Consider the following 21,297-nt stretch of genomic DNA (forward strand, 5'->3'; position numbering starts at 1 on the left):
GTGGAGCCCAATAGAAATTTATGTACTAATTGCATTGATGCTACTTTAAATAAAAGTCAATCTGTACATGTTAAGCAACATTCACCAGACAACGAGAGGGAAGTTATGCCGACTAACTTGCCTCACGTGTCAGTACCTGCATTTCCCGCTCAGGAGGTGCGTGATATTGTAACGCCAAGAACATCAGGGCGGCCATTACAAATCACTCTACAAGACATGGCTAATGTTATGACTGAAGTTTTGTCTAAATTGCCAGAACTTAGGGGTAAACGAGATCACTCTGGGGTGAGAACAGAGTGCGCTGATAATGCTAGGGCCATGTCTGATACTGCGTCACAATTTGCAGAACATGAGGACGGAGAGCTTCATTCTGCGGGTGACGGATCTGATCCAAATAAACTGGATTCAGACATTTCAAATTTTAAGTTTAAGCTGGAAAACCTCCGTGTATTGCTAGGGGAGGTGTTAGCGGCTCTGAATGATTGTAACACAGTTGCAATCCCAGAGAAAATGTGTAGGTTGGATAAATATTTTGCGGTACCGACGAGTACTGACGTTTTTCCTATACCTAAGAGACTTACTGAAATTGTTACTAAGGAGTGGGATAGACCCGGTGTGCCTTTCTCACCCCCTCCTATATTCAGAAAAATGTTTCCAATAGACGCCACCACACGGGACTTATGGCAAACGGTCCCTAAGGTGGAGGGAGCAGTTTCTACTTTAGCTAAGCGTACCACTATCCCGGTGGAGGATAGCTGTGCCTTTTCAGATCCAATGGATAAAAAGTTAGAGGGTTACCTTAAGAAAATGTTTGTTCAACAAGGTTTTATATTGCAACCCCTTGCATGCATTGCGCCTGTCACGGCTGCGGCAGCATTTTGGTTTGAGTCTCTGGAAGAGACCCTTGACTCAGCGCCATTAGATGAGATTACACACAAGCTTAAAACCCTTAAGCTAGCTAATTCATTTATTTCTGATGCCGTAGTACATTTAACTAAACTTACGGCTAAGAATTCCGGATTCGCCATTCAGGCACGCAGAGCGCTGTGGCTAAAATCCTGGTCAGCTGATGTAACTTCTAAATCTAAATTACTTAACATACCTTTTAAGGGGCAGACTTTATTCGGGCCCGGTTTGAAAGAAATTATCGCTGATATTACGGGAGGTAAAGGCCATGCCCTGCCTCAAGACAGAGCCAAACCTAGGGCTAGACAGTCTAATTTTCGTGCCTTTCGTAACTTCAAGGCAGGAGCAGCATCAACTTCCTCTGCTCCAAAACAGGAAGGAGCTGTTGCTCGCTACAGACAAGGCTGGAAACCTAACCAGACCTGGAACAAGGGCAAGCAGGCCAGAAAACCTGCTGCTGCCCCTAAGACAGCATGAAGTGAGGGCCCCCGATCCGGAAACGGATCTAGTGGGGGGCAGACTCTCTCTCTTCGCCCAGGCTTGGGCAAGAGATGTCCAGGATCCCTGGGCGTTGGAGATCATATCTCAGGGATATCTTCTGGACTTCAAAGCTTCTCCTCCACAAGGGAGATTTCACCTTTCAAGGTTGTCAACAAACCAGATAAAGAAAGAGGCGTTTCTACGCTGTGTACAAGACCTTTTACTAATGGGAGTGATCCACCCAGTTCCGCGGTCGGAACACGGACAAGGGTTTTACTCAAATCTGTTTGTGGTTCCCAAAAAAGAGGGAACCTTCAGACCAATATTGTATTTAAAGATCCTAAACAAATTCCTAAGAGTTCCATCGTTCAAAATGGAAACTATTCGGACAATCTTACCCATGATCCAAAGAGGTCAGTACATGACCACAGTGGATTTAAAGGATGCTTACCTTCACATACCGATTCACAAAGAACATTACCGGTATCTAAGGTTTGCCTTCCTAGACAGGCATTACCAGTTTGTAGCTCTTCCCTTCGGGTTGGCTACGGCTCCAAGAATCTTTACAAAGGTTCTGGGCTCTCTTCTGGCGGTACTAAGACCGCAAGGAATTTCGGTAGCTCCGTACCTAGACGACATTCTGATACAAGCGTCAAGCTTCCAAACTGCCAAGTCTCATACAGAGTTAGTGCTGGCATTTCTAAGGTCGCATGGGTGGAAAGTGAACGAGGAGAAGAGTTCTCTCTTACCACTCACAAGAGTTCCCTTCTTGGGGACTCTTATAGATTCTGTAGAAATGAAAATTTACCTGACAGAGGACAGGTTAACAAAGCTTCTAAATGCTTGCAGTGTCCTTCATTCCATTCAACACCCGTCAGTGGCTCAATGCATGGAGGTAATCGGCTTAATGGTAGCGGCAATGGACATAGTTCCTTTTGCACGCCTGCATCTCAGACCGCTGCAATTGTGCATGCTAAGTCAGTGGAATGGGGATTACTCAGATTTGTCCCCTACGCTGAATCTGGATCAAGAGACCAGAGATTCTCTTCTATGGTGGCTTTCTCGGCCACATCTGTCCAGGGGGATGCCCTTCAGCAGGCCAGACTGGACAATTGTAACAACAGACGCCAGCCTACTAGGTTGGGGCGCTGTCTGGAATTCCCTGAAGGCTCAGGGATCATGGACTCAAGAGGAGAGTCTCCTTCCAATAAACATTCTGGAATTGAGAGCAGTTCTCAATGCCCTTCTGGCTTGGCCTCAGTTAGCAACTCTGAGGTTCATCAGGTTTCAGTCGGACAACATCACGACTGTGGCTTACATCAACCATCAGGGAGGGACAAGGAGTTCCCTAGCGATGATGGAAGTATCAAAGATAATTCGCTGGGCAGAGTCTCACTCTTGCCACCTGTCAGCGATCCACATCCCAGGAGTGGAGAACTGGGAGGCGGATTTCCTAAGTTGCCAGACTTTTCATCCGGGGGAGTGGGAACTTCATCCGGAGGTCTTTGCCCACATACTTCGACGTTGGGGCAAACCAGATATGGATCTCATGGCGTCTCGCCAGAACGCCAAGCTTCCTTGTTACGGGTCCAGGGACCCGGGAGCGGTCCTGATAGATGCTTTGACAGCACCTTGGACCTTCAGGATGGCTTATGTGTTTCCACCCTTTCCGATGCTTCCTCGTTTGATTGCCAGGATCAAACAGGAGAAAGCATTGGTGATTCTAATAGCGCCTGCGTGGCCACGCAGGACCTGGTATGCAGATCTAGTGGACATGTCATCCTGTCCACCTTGGTCTCTGCCTCTGAGACAGGACCTTCTAATTCAGGGTCCTTTCAAACATCAAAATCTAATTTCTCTGAAGCTGACTGCATGGAAATTGAACGCTTGATTTTATCAAAGCGTGGATTTTCGGAGTTAGTAATTGATACCTTAATACAGGCTAGGAAACCTGTTACCAGGAAGATTTACCATAAGATATGGCGTACATACTTACACTGGTGCGAATCCAAGAGTTACTCATGGAGTAAGGTTAGGATTCCTAGGATATTGTCTTTTCTACAAGAAGGTTTAGAAAAGGCTTTATCTGCAAGTTCCTTAAAGGGACAGATCTCAGCTCTGTCCATCCTTTTACACAAACGTCTGTCAGAAGTTCCAGACGTTCAGGCCTTTTGTCAGGCTTTGGCTAGGATTAAGCCTGTGTTTAAGACTGTAGCTCCACCGTGGAGCTTAAACTTAGTTCTTAACGTTTTACAGGGGGTTCCGTTTGAACCCCTTCATTCCATTGATATCAAGCTGTTATCTTGCAAAGTTCTGTTTTTAATGGCTATTTCCTCGGCTCGTAGAGTCTCTGAGTTATCAGCCTTACATTGTGATTCTCTTTATCTGATTTTTCATTCAGATAAGGTAGTTCTGCGTACTAAACCTGGGTTCTTACCTAAGGTAGTCACTAACAAGAATATCAATCAAGAGATTGTTGTTCCATCATTGTGCCCTAACCCTTCTTCAAAGAAGGAACGACTTCTGCACAATCTAGACGTAGTCCGTGCCCTTAAATTTTATTTACAGGCAACTAAAGATTTTCGCCAAACTTCTTCCCTGTTTGTCGTTTATTCTGGACAGAGGAGAGGTCAAAAAGCATCTGATACCTCTGTATCCTTTTGGCTTCGTAGCATAATACGTTTAGCCTATGAGACTGCTGGACAGCAACCTCCTGAAAGGATTACAGCTCATTCTACTAGAGCTGTGGCTTCCACTTGGGCCTTTAAGAATGAGGCCTCTGTTGAACAGATTTGCAAGGCTGCAACTTGGTCTTCTCTTCATACTTTTTACAAATTTTACAAATTTTACACTTTTGCTTCTTCGGAGGCTGTTTTTGGGAGAAAGGTTCTTCAGGCAGTGGTTCCTTCCGTATAAAGATCCTGCCTGTCCCTCCCGTCATCCGTGTACTTTAGCTTTGGTATTGGTATCCCATAAGTAATGGATGACCCGTGGACTGACTACACTTAACAGGAGAAAACATAATTTATGCTTACCTGATAAATTCCTTTCTCCTGTAGTGTAGTCAGTCCACGGCCCGCCCTGTTTTTTATGGCAGGTCTAAATTTTAAATTATACTCCAGTCACCACTGCACCCCCTATAGTTTCTCCTTTCTCGTTTGGTTTTCGGTCGAATGACTGGGCGTGACGTAGAGGGGAGGAGCTATATAGCAGCTCTGCTTGGGTGATCCTCTTGCACTTCCTGTTGGGGAGGAGTTAATATCCCATAAGTAATGGATGACCCGTGGACTGACTACACTACAGGAGAAAGGAATTTATCAGGTAAGCATAAATTATGTTTTTGTCAATATTTAAACAGAAACATGAAATTTTAACAAATACATGTACATGTTATTCTCAGATTAATCTTTCCTTTAAATTATCGCTGTGGAATCTGTTGGCGCTCTACAAATAACCGATAATAATAATGTATCGTTCTATCTAGCATTTATTTAGTGTTTAATGTCCCTTTAAGAAATATAACATTCCACAAAAGGTTTTCTGTCATTGAAGCACTTGCCCAGGATCTGGCTTTTGAACTTTTTTTAAATAGTGTCCAACTTGTTCCAGATTTGCAGCAGGTTTTTAAATATATTGAAACGTAAAGAATATTGATAAAGAATAATATTCCATATCTCCTTAACACACAGATACCATACATGTTTCTTTAACTAGATGCTTACAACCCATAAACAAGCCATAAGCCTTGTCAAACAGAGTATTTTGTCAACAGAACAAAATACTTGCCGTTCTTTTGAAGTCAGTGCTAAATTACTCTATAAACCGTATTTGGCCCTTATGGAAAAATATATTTTTTTCTACAAGTTCACACCTTAATATCAAAATTCACAAAAATAGAAGTGCATAAAAGTGGTAGAATGCTTGCAGAAGTTCATAAAATTGAGTGCACTTGGGTGATATGCACATGGAGGGGGAGGGTGCCTGGGTGATGTGTGCAGGGATTGGAGAGCACCCGGGGGTTGCGTGCGAGGATTGGAGAGCACCCGGGGGTTACGTGCAAGGATTGGAGAGCACCTGTGGGTTGCGTGCAAGGATTGGAGAGCACCTGGGGGTTACGTGCAAGGATTGGAGAGCACCTGGGGTGGTGTGCGTGAATTGTAGAGCACCTGGGGTTTGTGTGCATGGATTGTAGAGCACCTGGGGTTTGTGTGCATGGATTGGAGAGCACCTAGGGGTTGTGTGCATGGATTGGAGAGCCACCTAGGGGTTGTGTACATGGATTGAAGAGCACCTGGGGGTTGTGTGCAAGGATTGGAGAGCACTTGGGAGTTGTGTGCAAGATTTGGAGAGCATCTGGGAGTTGTGTGCAAGATTTGGAGAGCATCTGGGAGTTGTGTGCAAGGATTGGAGAGCACCTGGGGATTGTGTGCATGGATTGGAGAGCACCTGGGGGTTGTGTGCATGGATTGGAGAGCACTTGGGGGTTGCATGCATGGATTGGAGAGCAACTGGGAGTTGTGTGCAAGGATTGGAGAGCACCTGGGGTTGTGTGCAAGGATTGAAGAGCACCTGGGAGTTGTGTGCAAGGATTGGAGAGCACCTGGGAGTTGTGTGCAAGGATTGGAGAGCACCTGGGAGTTGTGTGTAAGGATTGGAGAGCACCTGGGAGTTGTGTGTAAGGATTGGAGAGCACCTGGGAGTTGTGTGCAAGGATTGGAGAGCACCTGGGAGTTGTGTGCAAGGATTGGAGAGCACCTGGGAGTTGTGTGCAAGGATTGGAGAGCACCTGGGAGTTGTGTGCAAGGATTGGAGAGCATCTTGGAGTTGTGTGCGTGAATTGGAGAGCATCTAAGGGTTATGTGCATGGATTGGAGGGCACCTGGGGGTTGTGTGCATGGATTGGAGAACACCTGCGGGTTGTTGTAACTAGATGCTTACCACAACCCATAAACAAGCCATAAGCCTTTACAAAAGCCTTTACAAACAGACTATACATAAGCCTTTACAAACAGACTATTTTGACAAAAGAACAAAATACTTGCCGTTCATTTGAAGTCAGTGCTAAATTACCCTATAAACAGTATTTGGCCCTCATGGAAAAATATATCGGCTAGATTACGAGTCTTGAGTAAAAAAGCAGCGTTAAGGCTCATAATGCTGCTTTTCTCCAACATTGGTGTGTCCGGTCCACGGCGTCATCCTTACTTGTGGGATATTCTCTTCCCCAACAGGAAATGGCAAAGAGTCCCAGCAAAGCTGGTCACATGATCCCTCCTAGGCTCCGCCCACCCCAGTCATTCTCTTTGCCGTTGCACAGGCAACATCTCCACGGAGATGGTTAAGAGTTTTTTGGTGTTTAAATGTAGTTTTATTCTTCTATCAAGTGTTTGTTATTTTAAAATAGTGCTGGTATGTACTATTTACTCTGAAACAGAAAAGGATGAAGATTTCTGTTTGTAAGAGGAAGATGATTTTAGCAGACAGTAACTAAAATCGATTGCTGTTTCCACACAGGACTGTTGAGATGAAGTAACTTCAGTTGGGGGAAACAGTTAGCAGTCTTTTCTGCTTAAGGTATGACTAGCCATATTTCTAACAAGACCATGCAATGCTGGAAGGCTGTCATTTCCCCTTATGGGGACCGGTAAGCCATTTTCTTAGTTAAACATAAAAGAATAAAGGGCTTCAAAAAGGGCTTAAAAACTGGTAGACATTTTTCTGGGCTAAAACAATTGCTTTACTAGGCATATTATGCAGATTCTAACTAATTATTGGTATTATAATCTTGGGGAACGTTTAGAAAAATGGCAGGCACTGTGTTGGACACCTTTTTCAGATGGGGGCCTTTCTAGTTATAGACAGAGCCTCATTCTGGGACTGTATAGGGGTTAAATGTAAAAACGGCTCCGGTTCCGTTAATTTAAGGGTTAATGCTCTGAAATTTGGTGTGCAATACTTTTAATGCTTTAAGACACTGTGGTGAAATTTTGGTGAATTTTGAACAATTCCTTCATACTTTTTCACATATTCAGTAATAAAGTGTTTTCAGTTTGAAATTTAAAGTGACAGTAACGGTTTTATTTTAAAACGTTTTTTGTGCTTTGTTGACAAGTTTAAGCCTGTTTAACATGTCTGTACCATCAGATAAGCTATGTTCTATATGTATGAAAGCCAATGTGTCTCCCCATTTAAATTTATGTGATAATTGTGCCATAGTGTCCAAACAAAGTAAGGACAGTAATGCAACAGATAATGATATTGCCCAAGATGATTCCTCAAATGAGGGGAGTAAACATGATACTACATCATCCCCTACTGTGTCTACACCAGTTATGCCCACACAGGAGGCCCCTAGTACATCTAGTGCGCCAATACTTATTACCATGCAACAATTAACGGCTGTAATGGATAACTCCATAGCAAATCTTTTATCCAAAATGCCTACTTATCAGAGAAAGCGCGATTGCTCTGTTTTAAACACTGAAGAGCAAGAGGACGCTGATGATAACTGTTCTGACATACCCTCACACCAATCTCAAGGGGCCATGAGGGAGGTTTTGTCCGATGGAGAAATTTCAGATTCAGGAAAAATTTCTCATCAAGCTGAACCTGATGTTGTGACATTTAAATTTAAATTAGAACATCTCCGCGCACTGCTTAAGGAGGTGTTATCTACTCTGGATGATTGTGACAATTTGGTCATTCCAGAGAAATTATGTAAGATGGACAAGTTCCTAGAGGTTCCGGTGCCCCCCGACGCTTTTCCTATACCCAAGCGGGTGGCGGACATAGTATATAAAGAGTGGGAAAGGCCCGGCATACCTTTTGTTCCCCCCCCTATATTTAAGAAATTATTTCCTATAGTCGACCCCAGAAAGGACTTATGGCAGACAGTCCCCAAGGTCGAGGGGGCGGTTTCTACTCTAAACAAACGCACTACTATTCCTATCGAAGATAGTTGTGCTTTCAAAGATCCTATGGATAAGAAATTAGAGGGTTTGCTTAAAAAGATTTTTGTACAGCAAGGTTACCTTCTACAACCAATTTCATGCATTTTTCCTGTCACTACGGCAGCGTGTTTCTGTTTCGAGGAACTAGAAAAATCGCTCAGTAAAGAATCTTCGTATGAGGAGGTTATGGACAGAGTTCAAGCACTTAAATTGGCTAACTCTTTTGTTTTAGATGCCGCTTTGCAATTAGCTAGATTAGCGGCGAAAAATTCAGGGTTTGCTGTCGTGGCACGCAGAGTGCTTTGGCTAAAGTCTTGGTCAGCGGATGTGTCTTCCAAGGCAAAATTGCTTAACATTCCTTTCAAAGGTAAAACATTATTTGGACCTGATTTGAAAGAGATTATTTCAGACATCACTGAGGGAAAGGGCCACGCCCTCCCACAGGATAGGTCTTTTAAGGCTAATAATAAGCCTAATTTTCGTCCCTTTCGCAGAAACGGACCAGTCTCTAATTCTGTATCCTCTAAGCAAGAGGGTAATACTTCACAAACCAAACCAGCCTGGAAACCAATGCAAGGCTGGAACAAGGGTAAGCAGGCCAAGAAGCCTACCACTGCTACCAAAACAGCATGAAGGGATAGCCCCCGATCCGGGACCGGATCTAGTGGGGGGCAGACTTTCTCTCTTTGCTCAAGCAAGCTTGGGCGCTAGAAATAGTTTCTCAAGGTTATCTCCTGGAATTCAAGGAACTACCCCCAAGGGGAAGGTTCCACAGGTCTCAATTATCTTCAAACCAAATAAAGAGACGGGCATTCTTACATTGTGTAGAAGACCTGTTAAAGATGGGAGTGATACATCCAGTTCCAATAAGAGAACAAGGAATGGGATTTTATTCCAATCTGTTCATAGTTCCCAAAAAAGAGGGAACATTCAGACCAATTTTGGATCTAAAGATCCTAAACAAATTTCTCAGGGTACCATCGTTCAAAATGGAAACTATTCGAACGATCCTACCTACTATCCAGGAAAATCAATTTATGACTACCGTGGATTTAAAGGATGCGTACCTACATATTCCTATCCACAAGGAACATCATCAGTTCCTAAGGTTCGCTTTTCTGGACAAGCATTACCAGTTTGTGGCACTTCCATTTGGATTAGCCACTGCTCCAAGGATTTTCACAAAGGTACTAGGGTCCCTTCTAGCGGTTCTAAGACCAAGGGGCATTGCAGTAGTACCTTACTTGGACGACATCCTGATTCAAGCGTCGTCCCTGTCAAAAGCAAAGGCTCATACGGACATCGTCCTAGCCTTTCTCAGATCTCACGGATGGAAGGTGAACAAAGAAAAAAGTTCTCTGTCCCCGTCAACAAGAGTTCCCTTCTTGGGAACAATAATAGATTCCTTAGAAATGAGGATTTTTCTGACAGAGGTCAGAAAATCAAAACTTCTAAGCTCTTGTCAAGTACTTCATTCTGTTCCTCGTCCTTCCATAGCGCAGTGCATGGAAGTAATGGGATTGATGGTTGCAACAATGGACATAGTTCCTTTTGCACAAATTCATCTAAGACCATTACAACTGTGCATGCTCAGACAGTGGAATGGGGATTATACAGACTTGTCTCCGACGATTCAAGTAGATCAAAAGACCAGAGATTCACTCCGTTGGTGGCTGACCCTGGACAATATGTCACAGGGAATGAGCTTCCGCAGACCAGAGTGGGTCATTGTCACGACCGACGCCAGCCTAGTGGGCTGGGGCGCGGTCTGGGAATCCCTGAAAGCTCAGGGTCTATGGTCTCGGGAAGAGTCTCTTCTCCCGATAAACATTCTGGAACTGAGAGCGATATTCAATGCTCTCAGTGCTTGGCCTCAACTAGCAAAGGCCAAATTCATAAGGTTTCAGTCAGACAACATGACGACCGTTGCATATATCAATCATCAGGGGGGAACAAGGACTTCCCTGGCGATGAAAGAAGTGACCAAGATAATTCAATGGGCGGAGGATCACTCCTGCCACTTGTCTGCGATCCACATCCCAGGAGTGGAAAATTGGGAAGCGGATTTTCTGAGTCGTCAGACATTCCATCCGGGGGAGTGGGAACTCCATCCGGAAATCTTTGCCCAAATAACTCAATTATGGGGCATTCCAGACATGGATCTGATGGCGTCTCGTCAGAACTTCAAGGTTCCTTGCTACGGGTCCAGATCCAGGGATCCCAAGGCGACCCTAGTAGATGCACTAGTAGCACCTTGGACCTTCAACCTAGCTTATGTATTCCCACCGTTTCCTCTCATCCCCAGGCTGGTAGCCAGGATCAATCAGGAGAGGGCCTCGGTGATCTTGATAGCTCCTGCGTGGCCACGCAGGACTTGGTATGCAGACCTGGTGAATATGTCATTGGCTCCACCATGGAAGCTACCTTTGAGACAGGACCTTCTTGTTCAGGGTCCATTCGAACATCCGAATCTGGTTTCCCTCCAACTGACGGCTTGGAGATTGAACGCTTGATTTTATCAAAGCGTGGGTTTTCAGATTCTGTAATAGATACTCTGATTCAGGCTAGAAAGCCTGTAACTAGAAAATTTTTCCATAAAATATGGAAAAAATATATCTGTTGGTGTGAATCTAAAGGATTCCCATGGAACAAGATAAACATTCCTAAGATTCTATCCTTTCTACAAGAAGGTTTGGAGAAAGGATTATCTGCAAGTTCTCTGAAGGGACAGATCTCTGCTTTATCTGTTTTACTTCACAAAAGACTGGCAGCTGTGCCAGATGTTCAAGCATTTGTTCAGGCTCTGGTTAGGATCAAGCCTGTTTACAGACCTTTGACTCCTCCCTGGAGTCTAAATCTAGTTCTTTCAGTTCTTCAAGGGGTTCCGTTTGAACCCTTACATTCTTTAGATATTAAGTTATTATCTTGGAAAGTTTTGTTTTTGGTTGCAATTTCTTCTGCTAGAAGAGTTTCAGAGTTATCTGCTCTGCAGTGTTCTCCGCCCTATCTGGTGTTCCATGCAGATAAGGTGGTTTTGCGTACTAAGCCTGGTTTTCTTCCGAAAGTTGTTTCCAACAAAAATATTAACCAGGAGATAGTTGTACCTTCTTTGTGTCCGAATCCAGTTTCAAAGAAGGAACGTTTGTTACACAATTTGGACGTAGTCCGTGCTCTAAAATTCTATTTGAGGCTACTAAAGATTTCAGACAAACATCTTCCTTGTTTGTTGTTTATTCTGGTAAAAGGAGAGGTCAAAAAGCGGCTTCTACCTCTCTTTCCTTTTGGCTTAAAAGCATTATCCGATTGGCTTATGAGACTGCCGGACGGCAGCCTCCTGAAAGAATCACAGCTCACTCCACTAGGGCTGTGGCTTCCACATGGGCCTTCAAGAACGAGGCTTCTGTTGACCAGATATGTAAGGCAGCGACTTGGTCTTCACTGCACACTTTTGCCAAATTTTACAAATTTGATACTTTTGCTTCTTCGGAGGCTATTTTTGGGAGAAAGGTTTTGCAAGCCGTGGTGCCTTCCATCTAGGTGACCTGATTTGCCCCCTCCCTTCATCCGTGTCCTAAAGCTTTGGTATTGGTTCCCACAAGTAAGGATGACGCCGTGGACCGGACACACCAATGTTGGAGAAAACAGAATTTATGCTTACCTGATAAATTACTTTCTCCAACGGTGTGTCCGGTCCACGGCCCGCCCTGGTTTTTTAATCAGGTCTGATGAATTATTTTCTCTAACTACAGTCACCACGGTATCATATGGTTTCTCCTATATATATTTCCTCCTGTCCGTCGGTCGAATGACTGGGGTGGGCGGAGCCTAGGAGGGATCATGTGACCAGCTTTGCTGGGACTCTTTGCCATTTCCTGTTGGGGAAGAGAATATCCCACAAGTAAGGATGACGCCGTGGACCGGACACACCGTTGGAGAAAGTAATTTATCAGGTAAGCATAAATTCTGTTTTTTACTACCGCTGGTATTACGAGTCTTGCAGATTTAGGGGCACTGCACACTTTTTTGGCCTTATCGCAAATCAACTTACACAAATTGCGTATAGTCTATTTTCAATGGGACTTCCATAGCGCCGGTATTACGAGCTTGTCCTGGGAGGCCAAAAAGTGAGCGGTACACCCTATCCCGTCAAGATTCGTACCGCATTTTGAAGTCAGTAGTTATGAGTTTTACACTACAAAGCTGTAGCATAAAACTCATAAAGTGCTAAAAAGTACACTAACACCCATAAACTACCTATTAACCTATTAAAGGCCCTCCCGCATCACAAACACTAAAATAAAATTATTAACCCCTAATCTGCTGCTCCGGACATCGCCGCCACTAGAATAGACATATTAACCCCTAAACCGCCATACTCCAGCCTCGCAAACATTAGCTAATCTGCTGTCCCTAACATCGCCGCCAGTTACCTACATTTTTTAACCCCTAATCTGCCGCCCCTAACGTCGCCGCCTCTAAACTAAATGTATTAACCCCTAAATCTAAGTCTAACCCTAACCTTAACACCCCCTAACTTAAATATAATTTAAATAAAACTTACTATTAATAACTAAATAATTCCTATTTAAAACTAAATACTTACCTGTAAAATAAACCCTAAGCTAGCTACAATATAACTACTAGTTACTTTGTATCTAGCTTAGGGTTTATTTTTATTTTACATGCAAGTTTGTATTTATTTTAACTAGGTAGAATAGTTACTAAATAGTTATTAACTATTTACTAACTAGCTAAAATAAATACAAATTTGCCTGTAAAATAAAACCTAATCTGAGTTACACTAACACCTAACACTACACTACAATTAAATAAATTACCTAAATTAAATAAATTAAATGCAATTAGCTAAATTACAAAAAAAACACTAAATTACAGAAAATAAAAAACAAATTACAAGATATTTAAACTAATTACACCTATTCTAATAGCCCTATCAAAATACAACCCCCCCCCCCCCAAAAAAAAAATTCTAAAAAACCCTAGCCTAAACTAAACTACCAATAGCATTTAAATGGGCCTTTTGCGGGGCATTGCCCCAAAGAAATAAGCTCTTTTACCTAAAAAAAAACAAAAAAACAACCCCCCCCAACAGTAAAGCCCGCCACCCACACAACCAACCCCCCAAATAAAACCCTACCTAAAAAAACCTAAGGTCCCCATTGCTCTGAAAAGGGCATTTGGATGGGCATTGCCCTTAAAAGGGCATTTAGCTCTATTGTGGCCCAAACCCTAACCTAAAAATAAAACCCACCCAATAAACCCTTAAAAAAAACTAACACTAACGCCTGAAGATGCACTTACAGTTTTGAAGATCTGACATCATCCTCAACGAAGCCGGTAGAAGTATTCACCCAAGCCGGGAGAAGTGGTCCTCCAGACGGGCAGAAGTCTTCATCCAGACGGCATCTTCATCCATCCGACGCGGAGCATCCTCTTCTTCCGACTACTACCAGACGAATGAAGGTTCCTTTAAGTGACGTCATCCAAGATGGCATCCCTTAGATTCTGATTGGCTGATAGAATTCTATCAGCCAATCGGAATTAAGGTGTAAAAAATCCTATTGGCTGATGCAATCAGCCAATTGGATTGAACTTCAATCCTATTGGCTGATCCAATCAGCCAATAGGATTGAGCTTGCATTCTATTGGCTGTTCCAATCTGTTAAATCTGTTACACAAAATCTGTTGCACATCTACAACCAACAAAAACAGCCATGCTAAATAGTTTCTAAATTTTGTAATGAGTTTAGAAATACGCAATGTTTACATGTTCTTTGCTTCTTTTGCAAGTTATAGGGCAATAAATACAAGTAGCACTTTGCTAGTTCCAAACCATTTTTTTTTTCTCAAAATTGCTGATAGTTACATTGGAACATTGATATCTGTCAGGAATTCCTGAATATCCCTTGACATGTATATATTTTTTTTTAGTAGACAACCCAAAGTATTCATCTAGGCCCATTTTGGTATATTTCATGCCACCATTTCACCGCCAAATGCGATCAAATAAAAAAAAATCGTTCACTTTTTCAGTAACTTTAGGTTTATCAATGAAATGATTTACAAACAGCTTGTGCAATTATAGCATAAATGGTTGTAAATGCTTCTCTGGGATCCCCTTTGTTCAGAAATAGCAGACATATATGGCTTCGGCGTTGCTTTTTGGTATTTAGAAGGCCGCTAAATGCTGCTGCGCACCACCCGTGCGTTATGCCCAGCAGTGAAGGGGTTAATTAGGGAGCTTTTAGGGTTAATTTTAGGTTTAGTGTGGTAGACAACCCAAAGTATTGATCTATATATATAATTTATAGAGAGAAATTGAATGATTTAATATGCTATTGTTGATGCTATCTTATTTTTCTATTTGCAGGCCATGTTCTTCAGGAAATTTCTACTGTTCACAAAAAGCTGAATGAAAATCTAGAAGAAAATGTATGTGGTATCTTTAATTCTTATTAAACTTACAACTTTTAAAGAGGTGTTAAACTTTGCCTCAAATTCTAGTATTTCCAGTGCTTCTAGAAGGGCTGCAGTGGAACCTCCAGAATCAGCCACACACTACTCATTGACTGGTTAATCTTTCACTAATTTGATAAACATACTTAAAGGAATATAAAACCCAAAATTTTCCTTTCATGATTCAGATACAGTATGTAATTTTAAACAACTTTCTAATTTGTTTAAATGATGACGTTTTCTTTGTTCTCTTGGTATCTTTTGTTGAAAAACAGGGAGGTAAGCTCAGGAGCCGACCCATTTCTTGAACATTCTATGGCAGCAGTTTTGCAAGAATTTTATCCATTTGCAAAAAAATGTATATGTGTGTGTATGAGTGTATATGTATATACCAATAAATGTCTGTTTGTTTAAATCCGGAGGAGTGCTTTTCCTGAAACCTGCATGACTATATACATATATACAGTGGATATAAAAAGTCTACACACTCCTGTTAAAATGTCAGGTTTCTGTGATGTAAAAAAAATAATTTCAGAACTTTTTCCACCTTTAATGTGACCTATAAACTACACAACTCAATTGAAAAACAAACTGAAATCTTTTAGGTGGAGGGAAGAAAACAAAAAAAACTAAAATAATGTGGTTGCATAAGTGTGCACACCCTCTTATAACTGTGGATGTAGCTGTGTTCAGAATTAAGCAATCACATTCAAAATTATGTTAAATAGGAGTCAGCATACACCTGCCATCATTTTAAGTGCCTCTGATTAACCCCAAATAAAGTTCAGCTGCTCTAGTTGGACTTTCCTGAAATTTTCTTAGTCGCATCCCACAGCAAAAGCCATGGTCCACAGAGAGCTTCCAAAGCATCAGAGGGATCTCATTGTTAAAAGGTATCAGTCAGGAGAAGGGTACAAAAGAATTTCCAAGGCATTAGATATACCATGGAACACAGTGAAGACAGTCATCAAGTGATGAAAATATGGCACAACAGTGACATTACCAAGAACTGGAAGTCCCTCCAAAATTGATGAAAAGACGAAAACTGTTCTGGGAGGCTACCAAGAGACCTACAGCAACATTAAAGGAGCTGCAGGAATATCTGGCAAGTACTGGCTGTGTGGTACATGTGACAACAATCTCCCGTATTCTTCATATGTCTGGGCTATGGGGTAGAGTGGCAAGACGAAAGCCTTTTCTTACGAAGAAAAACATCCAAGCCAGGCTACATTTTACAAAAACGCATCTGAAGTCTCCCAAAAGCATGTGGGAAAAGGTGTCGAAACCAAGGTTGAACTTTTTGGCCATAATTCCAAAAGATATGTTTTTTGTACAAAAACAACACTGCACATCACTAAAAGAACACCATACCCACAGTGAAGCATGGTGGTTGCAGCATCATGCTTTGGGGCTGTTTTTCTTCAGCTGGAACTGGGACCTTAGTTAAGGGAATTATGAACGGTTCCAAATACCAGTCAATATTGGCACAAAACCTTCAGGCTTCTGCTAGAAAGCTGAACATGAAGAGGGACTTCATCTTTCAGCATGACAACGACCCAAAGCATGCATCCAAATCAACAAAGGAATGGCTTCACCAGAAGAAGATTAACGTTTTGGAATGGCCCAGCCAGAGCCCAGACATGAATCCGATTGAAAATCTGTGGGGTGATCTGAAGAAGGCTGTGCACAGGAGATGCCCTCGCAATCTGACAGATTTGGAGTGTTTTTGCATAGAAGAGTGGGCAAATCCTGCCATGTCAAAATGTGCCATGCTGATGACTCATACCAAAAAAGACTGAGTGCTGTAATAAAATCAAAAGGTGCTTCAATAAAGTATTAGTTTAAGTGCACACTTATGCAACCATATTATTTTATTTTTATATTTTTTCTTCCCTCTACCTAAAAGATTTCAGTTTGTTTTTCAATTGAGTTGTATAGTTTATAGGTCACATTAAAGGTGGAAAAAGTTCTGAAATGATTTATTTTTGTCTTATTTTTTTACATCACAGAAACCTGACATTTTAACAGGGGTGTGTAGACGTTTTATTTCCACTGTATATATATATATATATATATATATATATATATATATATATAGTCATGCAGGTTTCAGGAAAAGCACTCCTCCGGATTTAAACAAACATAGACATTTATTGGTATATACCAAGAAATATTTATGTTTGTTTAAATCCGGAGGAGTGCTTTTCCTGAAACCTGCATGACTGTTTTTTGATTTGAAGAGCACCACGGTGGTTGGAACTTTATAGTTTAGTGTGCTGGGCTCATCAGCTTTGATATATATATATATATATATATATATATATATATATATATATATATATATATATATATATATATATATATATATATATATATATATATATACTGTATATGTGTGTGTGTGTGTGTATATGTATATATACTGTATATCCCCTTAGAGTGCATGCCCTTCTCATCAAACATGTATACGATGCACTTTAATTCCCCCATATTCACTATCTTTTTTGCCTCCGCCTATAGGGTTGAAGGGGGCTAAGTCTTTCTTGTAAACCTCATTTCCCAAGGTTCACTTGGGGTGGATGCCAGGGAATCGACGGGGCGCCTTCCTTAAACCCCACAGGCAGAGGCAAAAAAATAGTGTAGATGGTGGAATTACAGTACATTGGGCTTTACCCACAGCCACTTGGGTTATGTCTGTTTTACCTTACTTAACCCGTAATATATATATATATATATATATATATATATATATTTGTTATATTATATATAACATATATAATGGGGTGTCAGCCATCTCAACTTTGAAATTAAACTTGAATGATTCAGATAGAGTATGTCATTTTGAGACACTTTTAAGTTCACTTCTATTTTCAAATGTACTTTGTTCTCGTAGAATCTGTTTTAAATAGGATATATCCAACATTAGTGGCAGCTAGTTGGTGATTGGTGCCTGCACCCACTTGTCTCTCGTGTAATTGGCTGGCTAGATGTGATCAGCTAGCTTTCAGTAGTGCATTGCTGTTCCTTGAACAATGGATATCAAGATAATGAAGCAAAAAAAAACTGTATGGGCTATATAAATGGATTATCTACAAAACATTTATGCAAAGAAAACTCTAGTGTATAATGTCCCTTTAATGTTCCTTTAGCTTTTTGTAAAGTATATAATTAATGAGCTCACCTTGTATCACTGTCACATGATTAAAAAAACAAAAGAATGCCAATCTACATCCTGTCATTGTTTCCTTTGTTGGTATAGCTCCGACATTGTTGTGGAATTTGGGCAAAAGAGGTTGAAACTAATCCTGTTAGGATATAAAGCCTAAAATATGAAAAATTATTATTTAAAAATAGCAAGTTTAAAAGTGTCTGATTTAAAGGGACATGAAACCCAAATTTTTTCTTTCATGATTTAGAAAGAGCATACAATTATAAACAACTTTCTAATTTATTTCTATTATCTAATTTGCTTCATTCTCTTGATATTCTTTGCTGAAAAGCATATCTAGATATGTTTAGTAGCTGCTGATTGGTAGCTGCACATAGATGCCTCCTGTGATTGGTTCACCGGGTGCATTGCTGTTTCTTCATTAAAGTATATCTAAAGAATGAAGAAAATTAGGTAATAGAAGTAAATTGGAATATTGTTTAAAATTCTATTCTCTACCTTAATCATGAAAGAAAATGTTTGGGTATAGTGTCCCTTTAAGCTGTTATGTTTGTCTTTGGCATTTAGTTTGTTTGGATCCACCATTAATTCAGATTTTTTTTTTCCCCAGTTCAAAAAATTCCACAGAGAAATAATTGCAGAAATAGAAAGAAAAACTGATCAAGATATGAAATACATGAATGTAAGTTATCCAACACTTGTCATTCCTAGTATACTCCATGAGAATTATTGTTTTGACTCCCCCTGCACACATTAATACCCCTATATACACCTTGAACTGGTCATTGAGCATTATAGGGTGAAATGTCAGATGCCAAACTTACAAAATTGCCAGATTGATTTCTAATTTGGATCTCTTTAGAAGCCCCCAGACTCGAATTATTAGCTAAGAATTGTGCCACTGCTACATAGAAGCAGTTCAGTGTCATTATATACCAGGTTATAAAAATAATTTATTTATGTATTCTTTAAAATAACCTCCAATTAAAATATATATATGAAACAATTGAAATTAATATTTATTCCTAAATTCCTGAGATTAGTTAGCCTTATAAACGCATTGAATTATATTAAGTAGAGACTAGATTATAAATCGACTATACACGCTTATTTTGTTACAATACTATACGACAGATCATAAAAGATGTACCTTTAAAATTATCTTTACTCACAATGAGCGCATTAAAATATCATAATAAAATACCAGAATATGGACCGCTAACTTAACAGTGTTTAGTTAAACAATATAACAAGATACACACAAATCTTACTGGATCTTAATAGATTTAAGTAATTTTCAGACAAGTATAATTAAGCTACTTAGCCCACAAATGATTCTATATAACTTCAATTAAAATCACCATAAATTGTATATATTATTAATGCAAACATCCAATTTATATGCCAGTATGTCTGAGCTGAATTCACCTCTTATTTAGCTACAGTAAGGCAAGTTATAAAATAAATATATATATATATATATATATATATATATATATATATATATGAGAAGAAGTAGAATATAACTACTCAGAGAATCTGGGTAGATACAAGCGATACTCTGAAGTTGCGCTAGTCACAGTGAAAAATGAAGTTTAGGCAGCTATTATGAACAAACACTCTATAAGGGGTAGACCTTAGAGAAGTGTAAGTAAATATGAGAGAACAAATATTTAACTGCCTCTTGGAGTAGGTGAGAGGATGAATCTTTAAGTGGAGATATCTCAATCAATCTCTAATGTGCTTATTGCCTCTTGGAGTAATCTTGGTCTCTGGTGAGAACTTCCTCCTGGCAGCCTGATCACTGAACCAGATGATCACATAAAAGGGTTGAGAGGATGAGTGAATACAGGGAGGGAGCAGATAAAAAGAGGAGGAGATAAATAAGTGAATTAGATGTGGAGCACATCAGAGATTGATTGAGATATCTCCACTTAAAGATTCATCCTCTCACCTACTCCAAGAGGCAGTCGAGACCAAAGGGAGCATCTACCGCTATCCAGAAGGGATCATCTATCTATATACCCCCCCAGTGCGGCATACTTACCTCATTAGATTGGGGTAATTTCTGGTAAGGGTATTATATTTATATCTACCACCACTTGGATCAACATAGTATTTAACGACTAGAATTATAGACACATTTTATGACCTTTTACCTCTGCTTAGATAAGGAGTTGTATAGGCGCTGTTAAATCTTTGTTCTCTTATATATAGCAATAACTAATTAATTTATGATATTAAAATACAACATTCTTTCTAAACATTAATATGTAATACCAGTATACTTACTACCCTTGGTCTAATTAATATTAAATACAAGAATAAATTCTCCTTTTAAATCACAACTACGATATAACTATAGTTTTACAATACCTTTGTTTAAAATATTAAAAATGTAGAGCAGCCATACGTTACCACATATCCAAATGAGTGTTTAGCTTCCAGAATTTCTTGTGGGTCATCTAAGAAGAATTTAGCCCACTATTGTAAGGATCCAGGTCTCAAATTTGTTATCTTCCTTTGTCCAAGAAAGTGTCCCAAAATGGCAGAGAATATACTTGGCACAAAACCTGTGTATTTTTTATTTCCAAAAGTTATGCTTCTTTGAGTCTGTCCTTTGTCTAGTGTGTGTGGGCATTTATCAAATATATAACCCCTCTTTCTTTTCTTTAATCATTCCCACAAGAGTTTGATAGGCCCTCCGGAGTTGAACATCTCCCATTGGCTCACTGGGAACACATGACTATCCGATACTATAATTCCCATTGGTTGTAATTCTTGCATAAACCACTAGATGGCAGCAGACGACCAGAAATGCAGTCTCATCATCAATACTACTGCAGTTTAAATATCTCACCTTAAAATGTTTATTAAATATCCTTTAATTTCCGGTATCAACAAACCACATTTTCCATGTGTATTGGATTATGTCATACTATTTACCCTGAGTATTTCAAGTCTAAATATGAGTATTTCTTATAATATTTTAATAGATGCCTTTAAAGTTGCTTTTGATTATTATCCCATATTAATACAAATGCAGCACATTTCACATTCAGTACATCTCTTGCTGAGTGTATAAAAAATATGATATAATTTACAGCACCAATTACATATGCACTTGTCGGATGCCTGCAAAATAAAAAGAATGTTATTAATTTTGAAATAAATCGGACATTTTAAATTGACTATATGGTTACTTATTAAATTCAGCAAATACTTATCTAATATGCTACTGTTAGGCATTTCTTTTTTTTTTTCCCTCAGATCCACAATTGCACATTTATACCTTACTGAGGGTATACCTTGTGA

General features: G+C 40.2%; 1 protein-coding gene across 1 annotated transcript in view; it reads left to right on the top strand.

Annotated features, from left to right (window-relative positions):
• Positions 1–21,297, top strand: part of BAIAP2L1 (BAR/IMD domain containing adaptor protein 2 like 1) — a 435,923-nt gene that overhangs the window by 250,017 nt on the left and 164,609 nt on the right. The window contains exons 4-5 of the mRNA XM_053694428.1: positions 14,728–14,789; positions 18,593–18,664. Coding sequence (XP_053550403.1) covers positions 14,728–14,789; positions 18,593–18,664 — 134 coding nt within the window. The remainder of the gene's footprint in view (positions 1–14,727; positions 14,790–18,592; positions 18,665–21,297) is intronic.

Source organism: Bombina bombina, chromosome 11, assembly GCF_027579735.1.
Source record: "Bombina bombina isolate aBomBom1 chromosome 11, aBomBom1.pri, whole genome shotgun sequence".
NCBI classification, from domain to species: Eukaryota; Metazoa; Chordata; class Amphibia; order Anura; family Bombinatoridae; genus Bombina; species Bombina bombina.